The sequence below is a fragment of the Eimeria necatrix genome, genomic scaffold (genome assembly GCF_000499385.1).
Source record: "Eimeria necatrix Houghton genomic scaffold, Enh_scaff454, whole genome shotgun sequence".
Classification (NCBI taxonomy): Eukaryota; Apicomplexa; class Conoidasida; order Eucoccidiorida; family Eimeriidae; genus Eimeria; species Eimeria necatrix.
This window is the reverse complement of record NW_013654339.1, coordinates 1-10,000: the sequence shown is the minus strand read 5'-3', so window position 1 is coordinate 10,000 and position 10,000 is coordinate 1. Positions and strand designations below refer to the sequence as shown.

Here is a 10,000-nt window from a genome sequence, read left to right as displayed (position 1 = left end):
CAGCAGCAGCAGCAGCAGTCCTTTGGTGCTTGTGCCGCTGCGGCTTGGCTGGCTGGCGGACCCCAGCTACTACTCTTGCTGCTTCTCGCTGCTGCTGCAGATGTTTGGTGCTGCTGCTGTTGCTGCTGAGGCGCTGCTGCGGCTGCTGCCCTCACGGCTAGCAGACACCACGGGGCTTCCTGGGGCGCAGCTGCTGCTGCTGCTGCTGCTGCAGCCGCTGCAGCGGCTGCAGCAGCAGCTCGCTGTGCTTCTGGCTGCTCTAATTGCCCCGCCCCGGAGCTCCTCGCAGCAGCAGCAGCAGCAGCAGCAGCAGCAGCAGCAACAGCAGCAGCGGCAGCAACACGAGGGCTTAACTGGCCTATCCGTGTACATTCACTATCCATTTGTACAGTCTCCTGCAGCAGCTGCTGCTGCTGCAGACGACTGTGCTGCAGCTGCTGCAGAAGCACCGAGCTCGCAGATTTGCACTTCTGAGGAAGCTCAGCAGCAGCAGCAGCAGCAGCAGCAACAGCAGCAGCAGCAGCAGCAGCAGGGCCGTGCTTTAAGTGCTAAGCTGCGACGTGCGTACCGGTGGGCGCTGTGGCGCTCGTACAGCTGGCTGCTGCGCACTTTGCTGCAGCAGCAGCAGCAGCAGCAGCAGCAGCGGAATCCACTCAATTGCTGCTGCTGCAACAGCAAGTGGACGCAGCAGAAATTGGCAGCCGTAGCAGCAGGCAGCAGCAGCAGCAGCAGCAGCAAAGAAAATTGCAGCAACAAACTGCTTGCTCCCGTTTGCTACCCCCCGTGTCTGTCAAAGGAGCTGCAGCAGCAGGTGCAGCAGCAGCAGAAACAGCTGCTGCAGCAGCTGCAGCAGCAGCAAGATGAGCTGCAAGATGAGTGGACGCTGCTGCCAGAAGCTTCGGCACAGCAAGACGCGCAGCAGCAGCAGCACGAACAGCTGCAGCAGCAGCAGCAGCAGCAGCAGCAGCAGCAGCCGCGGAAGAACCGCATAATATCTCTGGGCCAGTTCAGGCCAGAGAAGAGGCAGCAGCAGCAAATAGAAATCCTGAGGTGTATGTACACCTCGTTCCCGCTGCTGCTGCCGCCCCACACCCACTTGCTGCTGTGCGGCTCCGTGCGGGGCGCAGCAGACTGGCGTTTGCTGCAGCACTGCAGAGCTGTGGCCCAAGGCTGCAGCAGCAGCAGCAGCAGCTGCTGCTGCTGCTACAGTAGCTGCTGCTGCTGCAGCAGTAAAGAGGAGGAAGAAGCAGCAGCAGCAGCCCTGAGGGGCGAGACGCTGCTGCTGCCAGCTCTACGCGACGCAGCGCCCCTCAATGTGACGACAGCAGCAGCAGCAGCAGCAACAGCAGCAGCAGCAACAGCAGCAGCAGCAGCAGCAATCGAGGAGAAAATTGCAGCAGTCATGAAGTGCGAGGATGCAGCAGAAGCCTTTTGCTTCTTTTTAGTTAACCCGAGCGATCTGCTGCTGCAGCACATGCTGCGGACTGCAAAGGTCAGTCTGCTGCTGCAGCAGCTGCAGCAGCAGCAGCAGCAGCGGCTGCTGCTGCTGCTACGACGCGCTGCTCTGCCTGTCTCGCAGGCTCTCCATTTGCTTCTCTGCTGCTGCACTTGTCTTTCGTGTCTCTTTCTGTCTGTTTTTGTTTCTCTACGACCCTGTACGCTGCTGCTGCCTTTGCTGCTGCTGCTGCTGCTGCTGCTGCTGCTGCTGCTGCTGCAGGTGGGGCTGCACTGCATGCAAGAGGAGCACTTTGGAATTGCGGTGGTGCAGCTGCTTGCTGCTGGCTGCTGCTGCGTCGCCCACTGCAGCGGCGGCCCCGAGACAGACATCCTCATAGCTCGCCCATCTGCTGCTGTTGCTGCTGCTGCTCAGCAGCAGCAGCAGCAGCAGCAGCAGCAGCAGCAGCAGCAGCAGCAGCGGACAATGCAGCAGCTAGCAGAAGCCAAGAAGGTGGCGCTGCGCTGTGAGGGGGAATATGGATTTTTGTGTACAGACACCTACGCCTTTGCTGCTTGCTGCAGCCTCGCGCTGCTGCAGCCGCCTGCAGCAGCAGCAGCAGCAGCAGCAACGGCAGAGGCAGCAGCAGCAGCAGAGAAGGTCATAGCTCCAGTTCTCAAAAGGGCCTCAAAGTCTCTGTGGCGATTCTCTGCAGATGCTGCAGCAGCAGCTTCAGCAGCTCAAGTGCTGCAGCTGCAGGTCTTTGCTGCTGCAGCCCCGCCCAAAGAGCAGCCGCAACCGCAGCAGCAGTAACAGCAGCAGCAGCAGCAACAGCAGCAGCAGCAGCAGCGAACAACTTCTGCTGCGCTCGTAATAGCTGCGGCGCTGCAGTGCAGTCAGCAGCAGCAGGAAAAACCGCTGCTGCAATGAGAAGAGCTGCAGCAGCAGCAACAGGCACGCCTGCTGCTGCAGCAAGGACTGCAGCAGCAGCAGCAGCAGCAGGCGGTGTTGCTGCCCCCCATTTGACTCTGTTTGTTTGTTTCTCGAAGTGTCCCTAAGTTTGTCATAAATGCTGTTGGTGTTGCTGCTGCTGCTGCTGCTGCAGCTGCTGCTGCTACTCCAGTTGCTGCCGTTGCTGCTGTTGCTACTACTTCAGTTGTTGCTGCTGCTGCTTTCGTTGCTGGTGCTGTTGCCGTTGCTGCTGCCTCTGCTGCGGCTGTGTTGCTATTCTTGTTGCTGCTGCTGCTGCTGCGGCTTTCGTCGCTGCTGCTGCTGCTGCTGCTGCTGCGATGCGCTCAAACCTTTAAAAAGTAGTTTAAACTAAGCTGCAGAATACTGCTTTGTATTTAAATCAAAAAAAGGCAAAAACTCGAGCAGCAGCAGCAGCAGCAGCAGCTGCTGCTGCTGCTGCTCGCGTTGCTGCGTCCTTTGCTGCAGCCCTGCCGTCCCCCGCCACATCCGTCAGCTAGCTGCTGCTGCTGCTGCTGCTGCTGCTGCTACTGTTGGGTAAGCCCTCGCAGCAGCAGCAGCAGCAGTAAGCAATTCGTGGGACTTCAAAGACGGCGTGCTGCTGCGGCCGTTCCTGCTTCTGCCGCTGCTGCTGCTGCACCACGCCCAGCAGCAGCAGCAGCAGCAGCAGCAGCAGCAGCATCAGCGGAAGGACTGCTGCGGGCAATGGAAAGCCAGCCCGGAACAGAAGGCTTGTTTGCTGAGAGAAGAAGCTGCTGCTCTTTTGTCTGTTTTTCTTTTTTCTTTAATTCTCCTTTCAGCAGCAAACGCGAGAGCCAAAGGGTTCAGCTGCTGCTGCTGCTGCTGCTGCTGCTGCTGCTGCAGCAAGCAGCGCCGCAGGTGAGTTCCCAGCGCGAGGGGCTGCACAGAGAGCAGCAGCAAATAGTTTTTAATTCTTTTCATTTATTTCAAATGCCACTTCCCACTTTATTTTTATTTTATTTTATTTATTATTTATTTATTTATTCGACAACCCACGCAATCCACAGCAGCAGCAGCAGCAGCAGCAGCAGCAAATAAGCGCAGCAGCAGCAAATAAGCGCAGCAGCAGCTGACGAAGCCCGAGGCCACAGAAACAAAAGAAGACAGAAGCAAAAAGCAAACAAAATGCAAATAATAAATCAATTAATTAATTAATTAATTAATTAATTAATTAATTAATTAATTAATTAAAATAAACAGAAGCAGCAGCAGCAGCAAAAGACTCACTCTAACAGCAACCCCACAGTGGCGGCAAGTGACTGAAGCCAAGTGCTGCAGCAAGCAGCAGCAATCTGCATGCAGCACGAGTTCCTCTCTCTTGTCTAGCGCGCATTCCCCTTGCTGCTGCTGCTGCTGCTGCTGCTGCTGCTGCAGCAGCTGCTGCTGCTGCTGCTGCTGCTGTTGCTCGTGCTGCTTGAGCTGGTGCTGCTGCAACTGCTGCTGCTGCTGCTGCCGCGGGTCATCATGGTGGGCGGCAGAGGGCTCCTGCTGCTCGCCTGTCTCTGCTGCAGCAGCAGCAGCAGCAGCAGCAGCAGCAGCGTGTGAGGGCGACGCTGCTGCAGGGGGGCATTTCTCTTCATCTGCTGCTGCTGCAGCAGATGCTGCCCGACTCCTGCTGCTGCTGCTGCCGTTGCTGCCCTCTCTGACCGCGGCATTGCTGCTATGGCTGCAGCAGCAGCAGCAGCTGCTGCTGCTGCTGTGCTCTTGTTTCCTCAGTGTGTCTTCGTGTACGGAAGTTGCTGCAGCTGTGGCTGCTGGCGGTTCTGCTGGTGCTGCTGCTGCAGCAAGAGGTGCTGCTGCTGCTGCTGTTGCTGCAGCAGCAAGAGGTGCCGCTGCTGCCGCTGCACCTCCTTGCTCCGTCTGTTTTGCTGCTGCTGCTGCTGCTGCTGCCACTTCGCCGTTGCTGCTACTGCTTTTGTCGCTGGAGGCGCCCTCCCCCCTACTGCCGCTATCCTGTTGCTGCTGCAGCAGCTGCTGCTGCTGCTGCTGCAGCTGTTGCTGCTGCAGCAAGCAGCTGCAGTTGCTGCACAGCAGCTGCTGCGCTGCTGCAATGTGTGCTGCTATTTGTTTGCTGCTGGCGCCCCTCAAAGCCAAAGACAGGGAGACCTCGTGGCTGCGGAAAAGCAGATAGATGTAAACGGTGGACTGCAGCAGCAGCAACTGCAGCAGCAGCAACTGCAGCAGCGCCTGCTGCTGCAGCAGCAGCTGCTGCAGCAGCAACAGCCACGCGCAAAGTGCCCTGGCAGCAGCAGCAGCAGCAGTTGCGGCGGCGCCGATGGCCGCCGCAGCAGCAAAAGCCACAGCAGCAAGTCAGAAAACAAGTAGAAAGCTGCGGAACAGCAGCAGCAGCAGCAGCAGCAGCAGCAAAGGCAGCAGCACAGCAGTAGCAGCAGCACAAGCAGCAGCACAGCAGGTTTGGTACCCGGATTGGCAGCATAATGGGGATACGGATAGCAGCAACAGCAGCAGCAGCAGAGCAAGCAACAACGCAGCAGCAGCAGCAGCAGCAGCAGCACCAGACAAACAGCAGCACGGCAAGAGCAAAAGCGGCAGCAGCAACATCAAATGCAACGCCAGAAGCAGCAGCAGCAGCAGCAGCAGCAAATGCAACATGACAAGCAGCAGCAGCATTAAAGACACCGTCAGAAGCAGCAGCAGCAGCAAATGCAACATGACAAGCAGCAGCAGCATGAAAGACACCGTCAGAAGCAGCAGCAGCAGCAAATGCAACATGACAAGCAGCAGCAGCACGAAAGACACCGTCAGAAGCAGCAGCAGCATGAAATGCAGCTTCAGCAGCAGCAGCAGCACGGAATGAACGTCAGAAGCAGCAGCAGCAGCAGCAGCAGCAGCAGCAGCAGCAGCAGCAGCAATTACCTGGTTCTCAAGTTTGCCATTTCCTTCTGATGCATCTCCTGCTGATTTCTAATTTGCTGCTCCAAGAGGGCCAGCCGTTCATACAGCCAAACCGACACAGCAGATCCGCTTTGCTGCCGCTGCAGCGCAGCAAGTTCTGTTGCTGCTGCTGCTGCTGCTGCTGCTGCTGCTGCCATGTTCCCTTCGCTGGCTGCAGAAGGGGTACTTAAGGAATGTGGAAAGCGCGCGCTGTGCGCATCCTGGTCGTGCTGCTGCTGCTGCTGCTGCTGCTTCTGTTGCTGCTTCTGCTGCTGCTGCTGTTGCTGCTGCTGCTGTTGCTGCTGCAAACCCACTCTGCATGCTTCTTCCGCTGCTGCTGATGCTGCAGGCGAAGCTTCTGAGTCTGCTGTCCTGCACTCACTTGCTGCTGCTGCTGCTTCAGCGTCTGTTGCTGCTTTTGCTGCTGCTCCCGTTGCCGCTGCACCTGCTGCTGCTGCTGCTGCTGCTCCGGCTGCTGCTGCTGCTGCTGCTTCTGCTGCTGCTCCTGCTGCCTCTTCTGCTGCCTCTTCTGCTGCTGCTTCTGCTGCTGCTTCTTCTGCTGCTTCTGCTGCTGCTTCTGCTGCTGCTTCTGCTGCTGCTTCTGCTGCTGCTTCTGCTGCTGCTATCTGGAATTTCCAGTACTCTTCAGATGTGTTTTGAGCTGCTGCACGCGAGTAAGTGCCCGGACACTCCATTGCCGCTGCTAGCTGCCGCAGCTGCTGCTGCGGCTGCTGCTGCTGCTGCTGCTGCTGCTGCTGCTGTGGCTGCTGCTGTGCCTGTTTGTGCTGGGGATGCTGCTCCCCTGCCCCTTCCCGCATGCGAGCAAACGTGTGTGCTGCTGCCGGGCATAATGTGTTCAGCTTGCTGCTGCTGCTGCTGCTGCTGCTGCTGGCTGCAGCAGCTCCAGCTGAGGCCTCGCTGCAGCAGGCTGGGAGCTGTGTTGAGAGAAGGCGGCTACGGCTGCTGCTGCTGCTGCTGCTGCTGCTGCTGCTGTTGCTGCCCTCGGCTGCTGTTTCTGAAGTTAGCAAGGCAAAGATTCTGGTCGAGAAGCCAGAAGCGGGCGCTTAGCTGCTGCTGTCCACGAGACATAGAACAATGGTGTGCTGCTGCTGCTGCTGCTGCTTGCTGCTGCTGCTGCTGCTGCTGCGCAAACCCTCTGCTGCTCTACTCTAACAAGTACTTCAACCTTCGCTGCACAGCAGCATATACACATTTGGAGAAGTCCAGGTGAAATAAGCCGCCGCCCGCACGGTTGCTGCTGCTGCTGCTGCTGGCAGCAGCAGCAGCAGCAGCAGCAACAGCTCACCCGCTGCCGAAGGCTCGGGCTAGGGGGCCCCGTCGGCTATAGGTCATTCTTTTCTTTCTTTTAGTATTAACTTTCACCATATTTGCGTCTTTGCCTCACATTTAGAGAAGCAGCTTCTGCTTTGGAGAGGTTTGCTGCTGCTGCTGCTGCTGCTGCTGCTGTTCATCTGCTGCCGCTGCTCCTCTCTAGCGTCTCAGCAGCTCTCCGCTTCCTCTTAGCAGCAGCAAAGCAGCAGCACATCTCTTCTTTGTGGTGCTTCCAGTGTTACTTTTTTTTCCTTTGGTTGGCCCTTAGCTGCTGCAGCAGCAGCAGCAGCAGCAGCAGCCTCGGTGGCAGGCTGCAACACTCGGGAGGGCAGCAGCAGCTGCTGCTGCTGCTTCTGCTGCACAGCTGCGTTGCTGTTTCCGAAGCACCTAAGGGCGCCGCTGCTGCTAAGTGGCTGCAGCAGTGCGGTGTGTCTGTCTAAGCAGCTGCGGGCGCAGCTGCAGCAGCTGCTGCTGCTGCTGCTGCTGCTGCTGAGGCAGTTGCCGGAGGCCGTTGCTGCTGCAGTTGCTGCAGCCGCTGCAGCTGATGCAGCAGCAGCTGCTGCTTCCACAATGAAGGGAGATGCCAGGGAGCTGGAGGAGCGGCTGATGGACAGCAGCAGCAGCTGCGCTGCAGCCCGCAGCGAGGGCTTGCTGGCGGCCCCGGAGGGCGAAGATGCGCAGCAGCAGCAGCAGCAGCAGCAGCAGCAGCAGCAGCAGCAGCAGCAGCAGCAGCAGCAGCAGCTGCAGCGCAGCGTCAGCAGGGGCGAACAGTTCTTCTTACGGGCTCTTATGGTTGTTAAGGTTTGCTTCGGTGCTGCTGTTGGCCTCGTGCTGCTGCTGGCGCTGAGCCACATCGACACAACAGCTGCCATAGTTAAGGAGCTCATAGCGGGAGTGAGTTTGCTGCTGCTGCTGCTGCTGCTGCTGCTGGAGTGCTGCTGCTGCTGCTGCTGCTCAGAGTGCTGCTCGTGACGCGTGGCGTGCTGCTGCTGCTGCTTGGGCTGCAGCAGCTAGAAGCGCTGCTGCTGCTGATACTGCTTAGAGTACTGTTGCTGCGAGTGCCGTTGCTGCTGCTGCTGCTGGGAATGCTGCTGCTGCTGCTGCTGCTGCTGCTGCTGCTGGGGCTGCTGCAGCAGCTGCCGTTTTGACTAAGGGGGATGCGCGAGACTGATTGAATGCAACAGCTTGTGGAGTTAGCCCTTTGAATCTAGCACTGGTTTCTACCGTTAAGGGTTTAGGGTTTAGTTAGGGTTTAGGGTTTAGGGTTTAGGGTTTAGGGTTTGAGGTTTATTGCTGCAGGTTCAAGGGTTTGGCTATTTTGCGCCTTTTGCGTACATTGTGCTGTACGTGGTCTTCATTGCTTTTTTCATGCCAGCAGAGTTCATGGTGAGGTCAGCAGATTGTTTGTTTTAGGAGGGTTTAGGGTTTGCGGATTAGGGTTTAGGGTTTGCGGATGAGGGTTTAGGGTTTGCGGATGAGGGTTTAGGGTTTGGAGTTCGTGCGCGGTTTGCTGCGCAGCACTTGGCCGCGGGCTTCATCTTCTCGCGCATATACGGCGAAACCTGTAAGTGGGGGTGGAAAGCTGGAGGAAAAAGCGGAAAATGAGGCAGAAAAGCCATTTAAAAGCAATTAAAAGTCAATTTAATTCAAAAAAACGGAACACTGAAGCAAAAGCGCAGCCAAAAAGTCCTCAAGTCGCGAAAAGTTGAAAAAGTGGAATGCAGAAATGGCGGCTGCAGCTTTCCGCGTGGTGTTGGGGTGTACGTACACCTGAAACTCCGCGTTTCCGATCCCGCGGGCTTTTGGCTTCCGAGGCCGCAAATTGAATTCTTTTTGCGCCAGAAGTTTAATCATTTCTTTTATTTTAATTATTTCTTTTATTTTTGTTTTGTCTTGCTGCAGTGGGCATTGTGGTTGCTTTCCTGTGCTCGCTCTGCGGGGCGCTGCTCTCCGGCTTGTGCTGCTTCATGATCAGCCGCCACCTCCTTTTCGATTTGCTGCACTCCTGGATGAGCAGCAGCACTTTGTTCAGAGCTTTTGACTCAGCAGTGGAGGAGGGGGGGATAACTTTCGTGGCGCTGATTCGGCTGTCGCCCATTTTGCCGTACTCCGTGAGACCCTAAACCCTAATTTAGGGTTTGCGCCTTTCAGGGTTTGCGGCGCCTCCCGCGCAGCCCCGCGGGCGAAACTTTGCGGGGTCGCGCGCTCCGGTGTACAGACACCACAGGACAGCAGCAGTTGTTGAGTTTGCTTCGGAAAATATTTAATTGTTTTATTTTTAATAAAATTATTGCAACTGCATGCGCTCCTGCCTCTGCTGCAGCTGACCAGTTATTTGTTCGGAGTCACGGCGCTCAAGACTTCCCATTTGCTGCTCGGCACTTTTTCGGGGACTCCTCGTGAGCCGCAGCCCCGCTGCTGCTGCTGCTGCTGCTGCTGCTGCTGCTGCTGCTGCTGTGCGTAACAGCCAACGTGTTTCTGTTTGCTGCTGCTGCTGCTGCTGCTGCTGTGCTGCAGTTATTCTCGCGTTCAACTTCATCGGCTCCGCTCTGAGCGACCTGAAGGACCTGGATGTTCGTGAGTCAGGAACTTTGAAAAACAAAACTAGGGTTTAGGGTTTAGGGTTTAGGGTTTAGGGTTTAGACACTGCTGCTGCTGTGTCTCGCAGGCACTTTCTCCTGGACGTGGCAGCGGCTGAGCCTGATTGCCATCGGAGTGTTGATGGCAGCTGTAGGTCTTTAGCAGCATTTTAATTTATTTTAATTTAATTTTATTTTATTTTATTTTATTTTATTTTAATTTATTTTATTTTATTTTCATTTAAATGTCATTTAAATGTCATTTAAATGTCATTTAAATGATATTTCAATTCGGCCTTCACGAAGCCGCAGCGCAGCACAAAAGGCCGCAAGCAGTGGGGTTTGGCTCTCCCCCTCCGCCCGTGTTCAGTGCTGCTGCTGCTGCTACTGCTGCTGCTGCTGCTGCTGCTGCTGCTGCTGCTGCTGCAGGCGTCAATGGCCTACATTACTGTGCTGACGCGTCGGAAGCTGGAGGCGGCGTATGCGAGCGCCTTGCAGGAGCGGAACCAGCAGCTGCTGCTGGCGAGCAGCCCTGCTGGCTTGGCCTAGCTGCTGCTGCTGCTGCTGCTGCAGCTGCTGCAGCAGCTGCAGCAGGTGCTGCAGCAGAACTTGCAGGGAAGAGGACAGGTTCCTCTGCGTATTTAGATCTTGTATTCAAGTCGAGGTGCCTGCACCTCAAGGGATCCACGAAAATGCAGATTCGGCTGCTGCAGCAGCAGCAGCAGCAGCAGCAGCAGCAGCAGCAGCAGCAGCAGCAGCAGCAGCAGCA

The 10,000-nt window shown here is 56.8% G+C and overlaps 2 protein-coding genes across 2 annotated transcripts; one reads left to right on the top strand and one right to left on the bottom strand.

The window, feature by feature from the left end:
* Window positions 1-3,085: 3,085 nt before the first annotated feature.
* On the bottom strand, window positions 3,086-6,138 carry ENH_00055390 (hypothetical protein, conserved; the record flags this gene model as incomplete). The annotated part of the gene is made up of 3 exons (XM_013581577.1): window positions 3,086-3,304; window positions 3,653-4,538; window positions 5,303-6,138. The coding sequence occupies 3 exons, from the start codon at window positions 6,136-6,138 to the stop codon at window positions 3,086-3,088; spliced, it is 1,941 nt and encodes a 646-aa protein (XP_013437031.1).
* Window positions 6,139-7,222: 1,084 nt separating this feature from the next.
* ENH_00055380 (hypothetical protein, conserved) lies at window positions 7,223-9,780 on the top strand (the record flags this gene model as incomplete). Its single annotated transcript, XM_013581576.1, has 8 exons — window positions 7,223-7,546; window positions 7,952-8,038; window positions 8,171-8,216; window positions 8,555-8,763; window positions 8,976-9,051; window positions 9,170-9,229; window positions 9,321-9,382; window positions 9,661-9,780. The coding sequence occupies 8 exons, from the start codon at window positions 7,223-7,225 to the stop codon at window positions 9,778-9,780; spliced, it is 984 nt and encodes a 327-aa protein (XP_013437030.1).
* Window positions 9,781-10,000: the final 220 nt, after the last annotated feature.